This window comes from Hemiscyllium ocellatum, chromosome 5, assembly GCF_020745735.1.
Source record: "Hemiscyllium ocellatum isolate sHemOce1 chromosome 5, sHemOce1.pat.X.cur, whole genome shotgun sequence".
In the NCBI taxonomy this organism is placed as follows: Eukaryota; Metazoa; Chordata; class Chondrichthyes; order Orectolobiformes; family Hemiscylliidae; genus Hemiscyllium; species Hemiscyllium ocellatum.
The window spans coordinates 129,214,289-129,233,414 of NC_083405.1; the positions used below are offsets into that span (position 1 = coordinate 129,214,289).

The following is a 19,126-nucleotide window of genomic DNA, read 5'->3' on the forward strand; positions in this document are numbered from 1 at the left end:
TTGTTCTAGTGAGTTGTTGTCTGAGCGTGGATGTTGGCTTGTGTGCTGTTATGAGTCCTAAGGGTCGCAGTATAGGACAAGCCAGACAGAGAACAGCCAGAGAATTCCTAGAAGCATGGCATTCATCCCCAAACTCCATCAATAGACACATTGACCTGGACACCACATACAAACCACTACAGCTGAAACTGACACCCGGAAACGGCAAGAACATCCATCAACAGACACATCGACCTGGACCCCAGATACAAATCACTGCAGCTGAAACTGACACCCGGAAGCGGCAAGAACAAACCAATATAAATACCGGAAGAAACATCAAAGCAGCGCTTCACACAAGGCTCCCACCGCACTGATGATGTTCCCTAGCCAGGGAACGAAACGTTTGCAGCAAAAACTTCCAGCTCGGTGAGCAGAACCACAACAACGGATACCCGAGCTACAAATCTTCAATCAGATTTTAACTCTAACCTCACATCTCTAATGCATTGTCTGAACTGAGAGGTCACTTTTTCCTCATAAAACCTTAAGTTATCGCGAAAATGTGACTTAAACGAAGTTCTGGGATTTACATGATAATGAACCAAAACCTGCCACCCATTCTAAAGGACGAGAGACTTAGCAGCAATCTAGGTTTGTTCAATATCTCGTTTTAATTGCATGACGCTGTAATCTTTTGCTATAAATTCTGTCTTATGATTCTGCCCCAAGCTTAACTTCTGAAAGCTAGTCCTTCCAATTAAACCTGTTGGACTATAACCTGGTGTTGTGTGATTTTTGTCCACTCCAGTCCAACACTGGCACCTCCTCATCATGGTTTATAAGAGTAAACTCATGATTCTTTTGCTGAACATAAAAAATGAACCCACTGTGCGGCAGGTACAGCGGTGTATGGAATGAGCTGCCAGAGGATGTGGTGGAGGCTGGTACAATTACAACATTTAAAAGGCATCTGGATGGGTATATGAATAGGAAGGGTTTGGAGGGATATGGGTCAAATGCTGGCAAATGAGACTAGGATTTAGGATATCTGGTCGGCGTGGACGAGTTGGACTGAAGGATCTGTTTCTGTGCTGTATAACTCTATGACTCTTACTATGGGAATGAGTGGGGGGCATATGGGGCATAGCAAGTAGATAGAGTGACAGAAGGTGACACAGCAGTTAGGATTGTGCATGAAGGATTACAGGTTGGCATCAGGAGTATGAAAGGCATGAGATGGTTCAACAGAAGAGGTTGGCATTGAGTTTTGAGGGGCCATGGAGGTGGATGGCAGCATAGATTGGTAGGAATGGGGACATGGGGAAGGTTGGAGGATGGGGGGATATGGCGGTACAGGGATGAGAACTGGAGAATCGGATTTTGTAAAACGTATTTCAAAAAAGGGCTGGGTCTTGGAGACAGGCCTTGCACAAAGCCCACCCTCTTTTGGGTTCATGGTTGCTTTGCTCAGTCCTTGGAGAGCCGCTGAACAATGTAGCAAAGGCCTGACCAGCCAGAGTACTGTCTCCCTGCTTGTGGAGGCCAGGAAGTGACCTAACTCAAGCTTCAATTAATTCCAATCAGAAAGCAGCCTGCTCTCCGTGAGGAAACAAAGTGAGTGGAAAAGAAGACACATTGAGTCAGTGGAAAAAAAAAGTATATTTAATTCACAAACTGTTTTGCATTTCAAAACAAGCATTAAACAATGTTTTGCATTACACAGGCCAACTGTACACAATGAAACATTTCATATAAAACAAAGTCTGACTGTACATATTACCTCATACTAGAGCTTCTTTCATCCTTCAGAGGTACCAGCTTAAAGAACTCCAATAGATTCATTTAAGCATCATTTTCCTTTCATAAAACTATGTTGTCTCTGCCTGGTTACTTTGAATTTTTCTGTGACCTACTACAACATCATGATTCTGAACAGAGATAATTAACTTCAAAAAGGACATTGACAAACTGGTGGAGCAGGCGGCAGATGAGATTCAATGTTGGGAAGTGTGAGGTGATATACCTGGGTCGTAAGGACATGGAAAGACAATATAGAATAGGGAATACAATTGTAAAGGGGTACAGGAGCCAAACGAGGTGGGTGTATAAGTGCACAGATCATTGACAGTGACAAAGTAATGTGGAGAGGGCAGTTAACAAACATAAAAGGTATTCCTGGAGAAAGTGAGGACTGCAGATGCTGGAGACCAGAATTGAGTGTGGTGCTGGAAAAGCACAGCAGGTCAGGTAGCATGCGAGGAGCAGGGGAAATCGATGTTTCGGGTATAAGCCCGAAACCTGGCTTTATTAAAAGAGCATGGAATACAAGAGCAAGGAGGTGATGTTGAACTTGTGTAAGACACTTGTCAGACCTCAGCTGGAGTGTTGTGTAGAGCTGTGTGTGCTGCATTAAAGGAAAGATGTGAACACATTGGAGAGAGTGCACAGCGATTTACATGAATGGTTCCAGGAATGAGAACCATCAGTCATGAGGATAGATTGAAGATGTTGGGACTGTTCTCCCTGGAGAGAAGGCAGCTGAGAGGAAACAAGAGAGGTTTTCAAAATCCTGAGCTGGCTGGAGAGAGTAGGCACTGAGAAGCTGTTCCAACGCGGTTACAGAAACAATAATGAGAGGGTGTAAAGTGACGTGCAAAAGAAGCAAGAGTGATGCGAGAAAATACTTCTTTAACTCAGCAAGTAGGTCAGGGTCTGGAATGCACTGCCTGGAAATGTGGTGGAGGCAGGTTCAATTGAAGCATTCAAGGGGGCATTGGAGATTTTTTGGACAGAAATGGTATGCAGAGATATGGGGGAAAGACAGGAATTTGGGATTAGGCAATAGAACTGGTGCAGATACAACAGGCTGAAATGCCTCCTTCTGCACATTCTGTGATTTGAAGAGTTTCTGTTCTCCTTGTGGTGGGTGGGAGAAAAGGCAGTTCATAACCAAGGCTGAATGCACTTCCTAAGACATCCCTGCTCCTGGAAGTCAGAACCAAGTTAACCTTGCACAGTGACCCTGTTGATTGAATACTCTGAACAGTCACCTCCCTATACCTCTGGAGATGATCGGCATACTGGCCCTTGTCACTGGGATCATGTTTCAATTTATGTTCCTATCTAAAGTAAGAATTCTCCTCTTTCTGCTTGTTTGGACCAGGGACCCATCCCCAGTTCCCAGAGGTAATAGCACAGCATCACAGCCACTCCTGACTTGCTTGGCAAATTCCCGAGAGACGCGATGGCTTTACAGGCACAGACAGTTGAACAGGGGAACAGAGGCAGCGTATCCAACAGGAGGACCCCCTTTCTCACACATCTGCCCCTTTATAGCACATCCTTCCAACATAGGTTTGCAATCATTTTGCAAAGTGACACAATTAGATTGACTAAACAGCACTCAACCATGAGGAGATGCCAGGTATTTGCTGCAGTGACTGAGCTATTTCTCACGTCTCTTTGAAAAGCAAATATAGTGGGAAACTTCCTTTTCAAACCATCACTTCTCAACCAAGTCTCTGCTAATTGGTCAGGAGCTTGCTGACATCTTCCACACCGAGCAACAGCTCAGTTTGATGAGGGGGCCCCCAAGGTTCTAAGAGGTTGGTGGCCAAGCCGACAACTCCAGAGGGCCACCATGGCTGCCGTGGGGAAAGGGAGTTATTCTGGAGTGGGTCACCATGTTGAGGCAACATGATGTGCTCATTATTACATTTAGCTGACTGAAGTTACCATCATTCTAAAGAGTGTGCGATTTCAATTTGAGGTGGTTACCAGCAGAATTCTGAAGATGCAGTAAGCTACCGCTAGTGTCAGATTTAGGATGCTCTGCTCTCCAGCAAATTTGGATTGAATCAAAATCTTCTGTAATGGACAGACACTAATTGTTGAACTTGCTTCGCTCAGTTGGCTGGATGGTTGGTTTACAATGCTATCACCTCCTGCACTGAGAGTGCCACAACGGAACTCTCTTTCTCAACCTCTCCCCTTGCCTGAGAGGTGGTGACCCTCAGGTGAAACCACCAATAGATTCCTCTGCGATAAAGGGAGCAGGGTTATGGTGACTTCAAATTTTTTTAATGAGGAACTCTAGCTTTTACAATGAGTGGTCATGGCATCAAAACAAAATACATTCATTGCAAGTCAAATTAACATGACAATTATACACAGTCGTAGATAATGATACTTATTTACAATAAAGTGATTTCGAGTTGATCCACTGTCAAATTACACTTCTCCACCAAGACTGATGAAAGACTGCATGGACTGAGGATACCAAAATATTACTATTACAGTACACCGTTCTGAAGTCACTAGACTCGAAATGTTAACTCTGTTTCTCTCCTCACCTGCTGAGTTTTGTTTTAGCAATTTATGTTCTGCTACCAAAGTGTTTGCAGGGTTTGCTCATTGAGTATTGATGTGAGAAGACTATCTCAAAACACAAAAAAAAAATCCTCAATGTATTCACTCGCTGTCACATTTGGAATGCTATTAAGTTGATTTTAGCCATGTCCTGATGATACCACTGCAATCATGCCCAACAAGGCAAGGGGTGGTCATCACATGGAACAGTTCTGGATTGCAGACACCACCATCAGTAAGAAGTAACCCATCCCTTTTTTAAAATCAGTAACAGGATGTGTGCCGCTGATTAGACCGTCATTTATTGTCCTGCCCCTGGTAGGAGGGACTTTGGCTCAGTGGTTAGCACTGCTCTCTCACAGCGTCGAAGACCCCAGTTTGATTCCACCCTTGTGTGACTGCCTGTGTAGAGCTTGCACATTCTCCCTGTGCGTGTGGGTTTCCTCCCACAGTCCAAAGATGTGCAGGTCAGGTGGATTGGCCATGCTAAATTGCCCCATTATGTCCAGGGATGTGCAGGCTAGGTGGGTTAGCCATAAGAAATGTAGGGTTATAGGAATAGGATAGGGGAGTGGGTCTGGGGGATGCTCTTTGGAGGGGCTGAATGGCCTGCTTCCACACTTTAGGGATTCTATGATTCTAAGGGATCTGGAGTCATATGTAGAACAGACCAGGTAAAGTTGGTACATTTCATTCTTCAAAAGGACATTTGTGAACCAGATTAGTTCTCTCTCCCACAACAGTTTCATCTTTGGATTCTTAATTTCAGATTCTGATGGAATTCAGTTCCATACAAGCTGCCATGGTGGGTTTTGAACCCACATCCCCAGAACATTAACTGGGGCTCTGTGTGTTTAGACTAGCAATAATACCACACAGCCATTTCCACCCTCTGGAAGCAAATATACAGGTTACAAGTCTGATTAAAGAGCTCAGTCAGTGATAGCAGAATATCAATATAGTGGTAGAATAAAACTGCTGCTTTGCTTGGACTCTGACCTCAGAACAGTGAGCGAAATCTTTTCATTCATTGGCCATGCTTCTGGTACCTTCCTGCGTGACTCTAAAGAAAGTATTGATGTTTGCATTACGACAGCACTAAGCTTTAGTTAAATGCACACGAGTCTGAGGTGAGTTGCATCTCCATAATTAAAAAAAAGTGATAAGATACATCCTGACAGCACAGCGTCCGTGTTTTCAACAGCTGTTTACACACAGCAAGCTGAGAATAGAAGCGTCTGATCTTCTGTGACGTTGGTTGAGGGACATGTATTGGCCAAAGATAGCTCTCTCGTCAAAAGGTGTAGCACTGGAAAAGCACAGCTTTGATAAAGGGTCAGTTAGACTTGAAATGTCAGCTCTTTTCTCTCCTTACAGATGCTGCCAGACCTGCTGAGATTTTCCAGCATTTTCTCTTTTGGTCACAGAGTTGACAGCATTAACCAGACCCTTTCTCAAGGTCAAAGCAATTCTTACTTCCCAAGAACAAAAGGCTATTGAAAATCAAAAACGTTACCATCATAAATTGAAAGTGCATGTTAGAAGAAAAATCTGCTCTTTATAAAGTTTCATTGACTGAAGTAACTTAAATTTTCCAAAACTGTAATGGACGGTGTGGAGTTTGCACTTTCTCCCAGTGTCTATGTGGGTTTCCTCTGGGTGCTCTGGTTTCCACCCACAGTCCAAAGATGTGTAGGTTAGGTGGATTGGCAATGTGAATTTGCCCATAGTACCTAGGGATGGGCAGGCTGGATGGATTAGCCATAGGGAATGCTAAGGGAGGAATGGGATGCTCTTCAGAGGGTCAGTGAGATCTCAATGGGCCGAATAGACTGCTTCCAGACCATAGTGATTCTAAGATTCTATAATACTCTGATGGGAAATTAGCCCAACTTCATTTTGCATGCCCTCCTATGGCATACCCTGTACAATGGCATCAACTTGTGGAAAAACAGATTGATCAAAATGGAAAGAATTTCACAGAAGAAAGCTGGAACCTTGTCTTTTGCTCCAAGAACAGGTATCTTAAACCTGGGTGACACACAACTTGTTGTATGAAAAAGGACTGTATAATTACAAAATAATTCTTAGGTCTAAAGGGATTAAAGGGTATGGGGAGATAGTGGGTTGGATGATCAGCCATGATCATACAGATCATATTCTCCTGCTCCTATTTTCTATGTATCTATATAAAAATGCCTTTAGTTGTTTTACAGGAGCATTAGAAAGCAAAATATGACTCAATGCTTCATAACGGGAGATCAGAAAAGTTGACTGAAATCGCTGTCAAAGAGGTAGGTTTTAATGAGTGGTAGATAAAAGGAACAGGAGGTATACTGGCAGTCAGGTTGTAGGGTGGAGATTTGAGCATTGAGTTCCAAGAAAACCGAGCAACTATATAATAATTTACCTTTGTCCATTTGTCAATCATTGAAACTTTTGAGATTTGGTTTCCTGCAAACGATCACTGCCTGCAAAGTCAATCTTGCCCCAGTTGAAGATGGCCATCCCATTTTTTTTTTAAAAGCAGGTCAATTCTTAGCCATGAAATTCCGATCAATTTCTACCTCTTGGGAGGATGTGCTTCATTTCCCCAGGAACATTAGCTTTCACATCAACTTCAGCATTATGAAGCTTTGCGTGTATCGTTTCTTTTTGTTGGATTCCTCTTCAGGATTGCGTGTACTTTAATGTTCAACCAAACCCTGGAAGGGGAGATGCCTCATGCTATGCAATGGAAGACTCGGCTTGAAAGCTCGACGACCTGGTCTTGGGACTGCACTTGGTGAGCATCGAGATCTGGGTGGTGCAGTTGGTGCCATTGCTGCCCATGGACGGATGGTGGTACTTCAGGTCCCCTCCTACATACCTGTCAATCTGCCATCGCCTCCATTTCCTCTTCAGCTCCGACTGGACCTACACACAGGTGACAACATCAATGAGAAGACCATCAAATAGAGGAGCAGGTATCTCTGGCTATTTGGCCCACTGAGTCATGATTGATTTGGTAATCCTCAACTCCACTTTCCTGCCTTTTCCCCATAATCCTCACTTCCCTTCCGGACTAAAAATCTGTCTACCTCAGCTTTTAACTTACTTAACAACCCAGCCACACCAGCGCTCTGTGGTAAAGAGTTCCACAGATTCCACAGCGTGGAGGAGAGAGATCCCAGAGGCAATGGCAGCAAAGGTAGACCCAGCGACAAAGAATGGCACCTCAGGATTGGCAACTTGGTTGTTGGCTCGGTCCAGTGCTGACGGCGGTGAGGCAATGGAGGGACGGCACCGTGACACCATCAGCTCAGCGATAGTCTCCAGCAATTGGTGTGCCTGGTACAGGTGGTGAAGGTGACTTAGCCTAGCAATGAAAGATGGCACCGGATGGTCAGTGACTTCAACATTAGTTGGATTTGGTGAGGTGGTGGTGGTACTGAGCTGGTTCGGAATCCGGACTTTTTAAATTAAGCTATATCTTTACATTTTTCCTGAATTCTTAAACTGCTTCAGGTGGAATGGTGGCTCAGTGGTTAGCACTGTTGCCTCACAGTGCCAGGGATCTGGATTCGATCCCAGCCTGGGGCAACTGTGTGTGGAGTTTGCACATTCTCCCTGTGTCTGCGTGGGTTTCCACCCACAGTTCAAAGATGTGCAGGTTAGGGTGAATTGGCCATGTTAAATTGTTCATCGTGTTAGGTACATTAGTCAGAGGGAAATGGGTCTGCATGGGTTACTCTTCGGAGGGTCAGTGTGGACTTATTGGGCCGAAGGGCCTGTTTCCACACTGTAGGGAATCTAACCTAAAATGGCGACAAATGAAAGTTTTTTTTACTGTATTGTATTTCACTGTAAAATACAGGTGACAATAAATCATCCATTCATTCAGATTCACTCGCCTCTGAAAGAAGAAATTCCTCCGCACCTCTGTCATACATGTGTAACCCCCTTATTCTGAGACTCTCCCACAACAGGAAGCAACCTTTTAGCATCTACCCTGTCAAATCCCCCAAGAATCTCGTACATTTCAGTAAGGTTTCCTCTCATTCTTTCAAACTCCAATGAGCACAGGCCCAACCTACTCAACCTCTCCTCCATACGTGGAATCAGCTGAGTGTACCCTCTCTGGACTGCCTCCAATGACGGAATATCTTCCCTTACATGAGGAAACCAAATCTGCTCACCATATTCCAGCTGTGATTCAACACATGTCTTGGTAAAGTGGTTGGAGGGATTTATGAGGAGAGGGTGAGTAAGTCGGTCCTCATTGGGGTTCAGAAGAAAGAAAGGTGACCTTTATGAACCATACAAGATTCTGAGGCAGCTTGACAGGGTCAATGCAGCGTAGCCCCTCCCCCTTGTGGGGGGATCATACTAAGCGATCCTAGAATAACGTGGGCTTTATTAACTCTTTTCTCTGCCTGTCCTGTCACATTTCATGACTCATGGACATACACAGCCAGGTCTTTCTGTTCCTGCAGCTCCTTTGGAGTAGTACACTGTTTTTATTCCTCAGTTTCCACTCCCTTGTACAAAAATGTATCACCTCACACTTCTCCACATTGAACTTCATCGGTCTTCTGATTTTTGATTTGATCTGATTTATTATTGTCACATGTACCTAAGTACAGTGAAAAGTTTGTTTTGCGTGCATCATAGGCAGATCATATCATACAAAGTGCATTAGGGTAATAGAACACAGCGAGGAATACAGTGTTACCGCTGCAGAGAAGGCACACAAACAGCAAGACCAACATTAAGTTTAAAGTTTGAGAGGCCATTCAGAAGTCTACTAACAGCGGGGCAGAATCTGTTCTTGAATCTCTTGTTTGTGTGTTTAAGTTTTTGCTTCTTCTATCTGACAGAAGAGGGTGGAAGAGTTTATAACCTCTGCCCACTCCACTGCTCTATCTGCTTCACTGTTTGAAATAATTCCAAGATTTAGAACATAGAACATAGAAAGATACAGCGCAGTACAGGCCCTTCGGCCCTCGATGTTGCGCCGACCGAATCCTACCTAACCTACACTAGCCCAATAACTTCCAAATGCCTATCCAATGCCCGCTTAAATGACCATAAAGAAGGAGAGTTCACCACTGCTACTGGCAGGGCATTCCATGAACTCACAACCCGCTGTGTAAAGAATCTACCCCTAACATCTGTCCTATACCTACCACCCCTTAATTTAAAGCTGTGTCCCCTAGTAACACCTGACTCCATTAGCGGTAAAAGGTTCTCAGTGTCGACCCTATCTAAACCCCTAATCATCTTATACACCTCTATCAAATCTCCCCTAAACCTTCTCTTCTCCAATGAGAACAGCCCCAAGTGCCTCAGCCTTTCCTCATAAGATTTTCCTACCATTCCAGGCAACATCCTGGTAAACCTCCTCTGCACTCGTTCCAATGCCTCCACATCCTTCCTATAGTATGGCGACCAAAACTGCACACAATACTCCAGATGAGGCCGCACCAGAGTCTTATACAGTTGCAACATGACCTCAGGACTCCGGAACTCCATTCCTCTACCAATAAAGCCCAGTACACCATATGCCTTCCTCACAGCACTATTTACCTGGGTGGCAACTTTCAGAGATCTGTGTACATGGACACCAAGATCCCTCTGCTCATCCACACTACCAAGTAGCCTACCATTAGCCCAGTAATCCATCATCTTGTTACTCCTACCAAAGTGAATGACTTCACACTTAGCTACATTGAATTCCATTTGCCACCTTTCTCCGCAAACGCTGAAATTTACACACGAAGATCCAGATCATTTATAGATAACAAGAAAAGCAACAGTTCCAATACCAATCCCTGGGGAACTTCAATGCTAATCTTCCTTCAACCTGACCATGAGTCTCTGTTCCCCTATCACTCAACGCCATTTCATATCAATTCGAATACTGTCCCTTTGATTCCACAGCCAATAACATTCTTCAGAAGTGTGATGTGTGGTACTGTATCGAGTAACTTTTGGAAATCAATATATACTCAAATCTACATCTATGTCACTGATTCTCTTACCTCTCCATTAAGGAAGCAGTACAGCACAGCTACAATGAAACCCTGTGGAACATATCGAGCGGAAATCATTATTATCACAAGGGCATTGTTTCATCATCTGCACAAGGTACAATCCATGATTTGATCTCGCGAATTTACCGCAACAAAGACTGAAAACAAGAAAAACGATTAATCAGCACCTGCTTGCAAGACTGTAACAGATGGATTAAAGTTCAACCACGTGATTGACTTAATTACAAACTCTGCTAGCATTTAGGTCGAAAGTGAGGACTGCAGATGCTGGAGATCAGAGCTGAAAATGTGTTGCAGGAAAAGCGCAGCAGGTCAGGCAGCATCCAAGGAGCAGGAGCGCTCTGAAGAAGGGCTCATGCCCAAAACGTCAATTCTGCTGCTCCTTGGATGCTGCCTGACCTGCTGCGCTTTTCCAGCAACACATTTTCAGCATTTAGGTTGGGCAACTCAAGACAGGATTTATACGCTTAGTAGTAAATTTCTGGGCAGTGTTGCCAAACAAAGAGACCTTGGAGTGCAGGTTCACAGTTCCTTAAAAGCAGAGTCCCAGGTCGATGGGATAGTGAAGAGGGCATTTGGTATAGTTTCCTTTATTGGTCAGAGCGTTGAGTACAGGAGTTGAGAGGTCATCTTGCATTGGTTAGATCACTTCTGGAATATTGTGGTCAGTTCTGGTCTCCCAGCTATGGGAAACATGTTGTGAAACTTGAAAGGGTTCAGAAAAGATTTACAAGGAATTTGCCAGAGTTGGAGGGTTTCAGCTACAGAGAGAAGTTGAACAGGCTGGGGCTGTTTTGCCTGGATCGTCGGAGGCTGAGGGGTGACCTTATAGAGGTTTATAAAATCATGAGGGGCATGGATAGTGTGAATAGACAAGGTATTTTCCCCCAGTGTAGGTGTGAACAAAACTTAAGGGTATAGACTTAAAATGAGACGGGGAAAGATATAAAAGGGATCTAAGGGGCAACTTTTTCACACAGAGGGTGATGCATGTATGGAATGAGCTGCCAGAGGAAGTGGTGGAGGCTGGTACAATTACAGCATTTAAAAAGGCATCGGGATGGGTATATGAATAGGAAGGGTTCAGAGGAATATGGGCTAAGTGCTGGCAAATGGGACTAGATTAGGGTGGGATATCTGGTTGGCATGGACGAGCTGGATCGAAGGGTCTGCTTCCATGCTGTTCATCTCTATGACTTTATAAATTCTTTCACAGTTTGCAGCCATCACTGGCCGAGCCAGCGTTTACTGCCCATTCCAATTGCCCAGAAGGTGGTGGTGAGCTACCTTTTGAACCCCTGCAGTTCGAGTGGTGTTGGAGTGGTGTAGTGATGTCCTCTGCTGTTTTTGTTTTTAAAAACTAGGCTTCCCAACTGTCCACCTACTACTAATCTTCACCACAATGTGCGATTTTCCTTTTGCTTTTATACTGTTCCGAACTTCCCTTTACAGTCATAGTTTCCTTAACGTACCCTTAATATGCTTCTCCTTCCTTGGGATGAATTTCTGCTGTGCCTCCTGAATTACCCCAGAAATTCCTGCCATTGCTGCTTCCCTTCCAATCAACTCCAGCCAGATCCTTCCTCATGTCTTCGTCGTTACGTTTACTCAACTGTAATACCATTACATCTGATTCCAGCTTCTCCCTCTCAAACTGCAGGGTGGGTCTTGTCTTATTATGGTCACTGCCCCCTAGGCTTCCTTCACCTTGAGCTCCCTAAGCAAGTCTGCCTCGTTACACATCAGCAAATCCAGCATTGCCTGTTCCCTAGTGGGATCTACCACAAACTGCTCCAAAAACAAAACGTCTTGTAGACATTCCACAAATTCCTTTTCTTGGGATCCACGACCAACCGCATTTTCCCAGTCCACCTGCATATTGAAGTCCCCCTTGATTGTTGTGTTAGTGCCTTTCTTGCAGGCCTTTTCTATCTCCTGAGTTATTTTCTGCCCCACTGCTCCCATCAAGGTCTTTCTCCTTTTCCAATTCCTCAACTCAACTGACACAGATTCTACGCCTTCCAACACTATACAACTTTTTTTTAAAGCAAACTTAAATTGCTAAACAAGGCAACTTTGTCCACCTACCTGTCTTTTCAATATGACATGAACTTTGCATATTTCATTCCCAGCTCTGAACCCCCTCCAGCATTTCTTTGAGATCCTGAATATGAAGGGGGCATGGTTCGATTCACTTGTTAGAGATAGTCCTTGAATCAGAGCTGAAAATGTGTTGCTGGAAAAGCGCAGCAGATCAGGCAGCATCCAAGGAACAGGAGAATCGATGTTTCGGGCATAAGCCCTTCTTCAGGAAGGCTTAAGCCCGAAACATTGATTCTCCTGTTCCTTGGATGCTGCCTGACCTGCTGCGCTTTTCCAGCAACACATTTTCAGCTCTGATCTCCAGCATCTGCAGTCCTCACTTTCTCCTCATAGTCCTTGAATCAAACTAGCAACATTCGCATCACACAAGTGCCAGACAATGACCATTTCCAAGAAGAGAGAATCTAACCACTACCTCTTGACATTCAATGGTGTTACCATCACAGAGCAGCCCACTTAATTGGCACCACATCCACAAACATCCACTCCCTCCACCATCAACATTCAGGAGTAGCAGCGTGTACTATCTACAAGAATGTACAATAGAAATTCACCAAAGATCCTCAGACAGCACCTTCCAAACCCACAACCACTTCCAGCAAGGATAAGGGCAGCAGATACATGGGAACACCACCACCTGCAAGTTTCCCTCCAAGCCACTCACTATCCTGACTTGGAAATATATCACCGTTCCTTCTTGTTGCTGGGTCAAAATCCTGGAATTCCCTCCCTAAGGGCATTGTGGGTCAACCCACAGCAGGTGGACTGCAGCAGATCAAGAAAGCATCTCACCCCCACCTTCTCAAGGAGCAACTAGTGACAGGCAATAAATTCTGGCCCAGCCAATAACGGTCACGTCGCACAAATGAATAAATATTAAAAGCAGTTGGCTTTGAGAATGAGTTGTAAATGAAGGGATGAGCGATCACATGATAGAATTCTTCATCAGGATGGCAAATGACTTGGTTGATTCCGAGACTATGGTCCTGAATCTAAATAGAGGGCATTAAATTGGAATGATATGCAAGTTGGCTATGATAGATTGGGGAAAGTTAGTGAAAGAGATGATGGTGGAAAGGCACTGGTGAACATGCAAAGGGTGCTTGGGCGAATTGCAACAGTTGGTCGTTCCTGTCTTGTGCAGAAGTAAAACAGGAAAGGCGGCCAAACCATGACTAACAAGGAAAAGTTAGACTTGGTGTAGATCCATGGAAGAAGCTTACAAATTCGCCAAGAAGAAACAACACACCTGCAGAGTTTAGAATTCAGCAAAGGAGGATAAAAGGGATTGATTAAGAAAGGCAAAAGAGACTTTGAGATTAAGCTTGCAGGGAACATAAAAACTGACTGCAAAAGCTTCTATAGATATGTGAACAGAAATATATTGGTGAAGACAAATGTAGGTCCCTTACAGTCAGAAAGAGGGGTATTTATAAAGGGAAATAACTAAGTGACTGACCAACTAAATACATACTTTGGTTCTGTGTTTTGCAACATTTAAAAGGCATCTGGATGGGTATATGAACAGGAAGGATTTGGAGGGATAGGGGCCAAGTGCTGGCAGGTGGGACTAGATTGGGTTGGGATATCTGGTTGGCGTGGACAGGTTGGACTGAAAGGTCTATTTCCATGCTGTACATCTCTATGACTCCGAGAATATAAATAACATACCAGTAATATTGGGAAACAGAGGGTTTACACAGAGGGAGGAACGGAAAGAAATCAGTATTAGAAGGGAAATGGTGTTGGGGAATTTGATGGGATTGAAGGCCGATACATCACCAGGCCCTGATAATCGACTTCAGGAAGGCCCCCCCCAGAAAGAGCGGAATCATTGGTTGTCATCTCCTAAAACTCTTTAGGCCTGGAACATTTCCTACAGATTGGTGAGCAGCTAGTAAAACGCAACCATTTTAACAAAGGGAGGCAGAGAGAAGGCAGAGGGAATGTTAGACCAGGCAGCTTGATGTCAGTAGTGGGGAAAATGCCAGAGTCCATTACTGAAGACTTTATAGCTGAGCATTTGGAAAACAGTGGCATGATTGGACAGTGTTAGCACATATTTGTAAAATGGAAACCATGCTTGACAAAGCTACTCGTGTTTTTTAAGGACGTAAGTCATAGGGTTGATGAGGGGAGACAGTGGATGTGGTTTATTTGGACTTTCAGAAGACTTTTGACAGTGTGTCCAATCACAGATTAATGTGCAAAATTAAAACTCCTGGGATTAGGGGCAGAATATTGAAGTGGGTTTTAAAAAAAACTGCTTGGCAGACAGGAAACAAAAAATAGAAGTAAACAAGTCTTTTTCTGAATGACAGGGAGTGCCAGGGATCAGTGTTAGGACCTCAGCTATTCACAATGTATATTAGTGATTTAGATGAGGGAACGAAATGTAATGCCTCACAATTTGCAGATGAAATAAAGCAAGGTGGGTGGGTGAGCGGTGAGGATGATACGGAATGATTTGGACAAGTTGGGTGAGTGGGCAAATGCATGGCAGATGTAGTATAAATGTGACATTTCTAACTTTGGGACTGAAAACAGGAAGGTAGATTGTTATCTGAATGCAAATAGATTGAGAGAGGAGAATGATCAAAGGGACTGAATGGCCCTACTGCTGCTTCTATGTACAACAGGTTTCCTGTTTATAATAGCAGGGTGCGCGATGAAAGATAGAATGTCTTACCTGAAAAGAGCCGAGAATGAGGTCAAAAACCAGTTTTATTTCCACTTCAAAGTTGTCAGGGAAGAATGCAAACACAATATAATTGACTCCAAAAAGAGGAATTAGCAGAAGAGTTGACTTTGCAAGCCTCCTGTAAAAGGGGAAGAAAAGAAATCACTTCTTTAGAGCCATCAGGCCACCCCACACGGCCTGTGAATGAATGTCAAGAAGTTACAAAATAAACTCATCACAAAATATTGGTGATGAATGGAGCCTACCTTGAAAGCATTTAAGGTTTGCACATTTCTAATTCAGCCTGAATTAGGAGCCTGTGATTATTTTGACAGTATGCCAAGTGTCAATTACTGTTGGCACCATTCTCAAGTGTGCAGTCGCATTCCTTCATCTGTTAATTATTACACATTTTTAAAATGGAAACACTGATATATTTTAAAACTTTTCCTTTTCTATCTCTTTTGTTATTTCTTGTGCAATCCATCTTTATTTCCCGCTGTTCTGAGGAAGGTCACTCAACCTGGAACGTTAATTGATTTCTCTCTAAGATGCTGCCAGACTTGCTGAGCTTTGCCAGCAACTTCTGATTTTGTTTATTCCCCGCTCAATTGGCAAATTGATCTTATTGAATGGCATAGCAGGCTCAAATGTGCCGTTCATACTTTGTCTCTTTATATATTATGGAGGCATTCTCAGCAACCATTTGGAGAATCAGGCATTTCAAGGGCACCAGCAGATTGTCACCTGGAATCAAGACCCTGAGGGCAAAGGTCCTACCCAGCAAGAGCTGCAACCAATCAGAGGCTTGCGCTTCACCATGGGGAGATACAAGGAGAGCATCTCCAGAGTTCCAGGTTCACGGAAGATCCAGGACTGAGATAAGGGATTTGTGGGTGGGAGTTTTCCCAAGATGGGATCAGCGGGATGGGACCAGGATAAGAATAGGAAGCACGGTTAGGGTACTGGCTTCCAGTATACAACCCCTGCTGCTCTATGTTAAGTCTCTTGATCAGTCACTGACTGCCTTTGTTCGGAGGACTCCGCACCCCAGGGGGATGAGCTACTGGCCGGGTATCAGTTCTCGAACAGGCTCGGCTACAGGCCGACTCACAACTGTGGGTTAATGCCATTGGATGATGGGATAAGGCCCTTAAATGGTCCTGAATTGGTCACGTAAGCAGCTCAATTGACAGCAAGGCAGGAAAGTTGACCACACAGAACTTAATGGCTAGGATTGGGCACCATCACTTGCATAATTAAATGCCCTTCCCACCTCCAAGTTCACCATCTCCTGAAATATGTAGGTTTCCCCCTCCTCCCCTAGGTATTATTCTTCCTGTATCGATTTGGCCTCAAGGTCAGGAATATCACATGGAAGCAGAGGACCAGCTCATATAAGAACAAAGGTTTGGACCTATGTTATTTATTATTTACATGATGGTTCAGTGGTTAGTACTGCTGCCTCACAGAACCATGTACATGGGTTCGATTCCAGACAGATGCCCGAGTCTGTGTGGAGTTTGCACATTCGCCCAGTGTCTGTGTGGCTTTCCTCCGAGTGCTCCGGTTTCCTCCCACAATCCAAAGATGTGCAGGTCAGGGTGAATTGGCCATGCTAAGTTGCCCATAGTGTTAGGTGTAGTCAAGGGTAAATATAGGGTAAAATGTAGAACAATACAGCGCAGAACAGGCCCTGCGGCCCTCGATGTTGCGCCGACCTGTGAACTAATCTAAGCCCATCCCTCTACACTATCCCATCATCATCCATGTGCTTATCCAAGGATTATTTAAATCTCCCTAATGTGGCTGAGTTAATTACATTGGCAGGTAGGGCATTCCACACCCTTCCCATTCTCTGAGTAAAGAACTTGCCTCTGACATCTGTCTTAAATCTATCACCCCCCAATTTGTGTTTAGATCAGAGTGGTGCTGGGAAAGCACAGCAGTTCAGGCAGCATCTGAGGAGCAGGAAAATCGACGCTTCGGACAAAAGCCCTTCATCAGGAAACGTTGATTTTCCTGCTCCTCGGATGCTGCCTGACCTGCTGTGCTTTTCCAGCACCACTCTGATCTAAACTCTGGTTTCCAGCATCTGCAGTCCTCACCTTTGCCTACCCCTCAATTTGTAGCTATGCCCCCTCGTACAAGTTGACGTCATCATTCTGGAAAAAAGACTCACTGTCTACCCTACCTAATCCTCTGATCATCCTGTATGTTTCTATCAAATCCCCTCTTAACCTTCTTTCCAATGAAACAGACCCAAGTCCCTCAGCCTTTCCTCATAAGGCCTTCCCTCCAGACCAGTCAACCAGCTTTGACAAAGGGTCAGTTAGACTCGAAACGTCAGCTCTTTTCTCTCCTAACAGATGCTGCCAGACCTGCTGAGATTTTCCAGCATTTTCTCTTTTGGTTTCAGATTCTAGCATCCGCAGTAATTTGCTTTTAACCAGGTAGGGGAATGGGTCTGGGTGGTTACTCTTTGGAGGGTTGGTTTGGACTTGTTGGGCCAAATGGCTATTTCCATTCTGTAGGGAATCTAATCTAAAATGATCTGGATGTGAAAGTACAAAGGCATGGTTAGTTAGTTTGCGGATGATACTATCGTTGATAGCGAGAAAGGTTATCAAAAATTACAGAGGAATCTGGATCAGATGGGGAATTGAGCTGAGGACTGCCGAATGCACGTTAATACAGATAAGTGTGAGGTGTTGCACCTTGTAAGTCAAACCAAGATAAGACTTGTACAGTAAATGGTAAGGTGCTGAGGTGTGTTGTGGTACAGAGGGACCTAGGAGTACAAGTACATAGTTCTTTGAAAGCGGTGTCACAGGTAGACAGTGGTGAAGAAGCATTTAGCATGCTGGCCTTCATCAGTCGAGGCATTGAGTATAGGAGTTGGGACGTTATGTTGCAGTTGTATAAGTTGTTGGTCAGGCTACACGTGGAGTATTTTGTATAGTTTTAGTCATCCTGTTACAGGAAAGGCTTAGGTAAACTGGAAAGAGGGTGAAGAAGATTTACAAGGATGTTGCCAGGACGGGTAGGGCTGAGTTACAGGGAGAGGTTGGCCAGGATCGGACTTTATTCCTTGGAACAGAGGAGAATGAGGGGTGACCTTATTGAAGCGTGTACAATCATGAGAGGCATGGATAGGATCTATGTATATAGTCTTTTTCCCGAGGATGGGAAATTGAAAACTAGAGGGCACAGGGTGAAGGTAAGAGGGGAAAAGTTTAGGAGGGACCTGAAGGGCAACTTCTTCACACAGAGAGTGGTGCGGGTATGGAGCGGGCTGCCAGACAAAATGGTTAAGGCAGGTACAATAGCAACATTTAAAAAAACATTAGGATAAGTACATGGATGTGAAGGGTATAGAGGGATGTGGACCAAATGTGGGCAATTGGAACTAGCTGAGTGGTCAGCGTGGACCTTTTAGTGCCAAAGAGCCTGTTTCCATGCTGTATTACTCTATGATTCTACAACATACGAACTAGGAGCAGGAGTAGGCCATTTGGCCCCTTGAACCTGCTCCACCATTCAATAAGATCACAGCTGATCACGGACTCAGCTCCACTTACTTGCCCACTCACCATAACCCTTAATGCCTTTACTGTTCAAAGATGTATCAATTCAGGTCTTAAAAACATTTAATGAGGTCACCTCAACCCCTTCACTGTGCAGGGAATTCCACAGATTCACAACCCTTTGTGTGAAGAAGTTCCTCCTTAAACTCTGTTCTGAATCTGCTTCCCCTTATTTTGAGGCTTTGTCCCCTTGTTCTAGTTTCATGTGTCAGTGGAAACAGCCTCCCTGCTTCTATTTAATGTATTTCTTCATAATTTTTTATGCTTCTAAAGACGCCCCCCTCCCCAACCCCCATTCTTCTAAATTCCAATGAGTCTCATTCCAGTTTACTCAATGTCTTGTCTGGAATCAACCTAATGAACCCCCTCTG

At 44.3% G+C, this 19,126-nt stretch overlaps 1 protein-coding gene across 1 annotated transcript in view; it reads right to left on the bottom strand.

The window, feature by feature from the left end:
• Positions 1–6,417: 6,417 nt before the first annotated feature.
• Positions 6,418–19,126, bottom strand: part of LOC132816243 (vasoactive intestinal polypeptide receptor-like) — a 62,538-nt gene continuing 49,829 nt past the window's right edge. The window contains exons 9-11 of the mRNA XM_060825739.1: positions 15,178–15,307; positions 10,374–10,415; positions 6,418–7,266 (exon numbers count right to left, since the gene is read on the bottom strand). Of these exons, the coding sequence (XP_060681722.1) occupies positions 7,078–7,266; positions 10,374–10,415; positions 15,178–15,307 (361 nt within the window). The 3' untranslated portion in view covers positions 6,418–7,077. The remainder of the gene's footprint in view (positions 7,267–10,373; positions 10,416–15,177; positions 15,308–19,126) is intronic.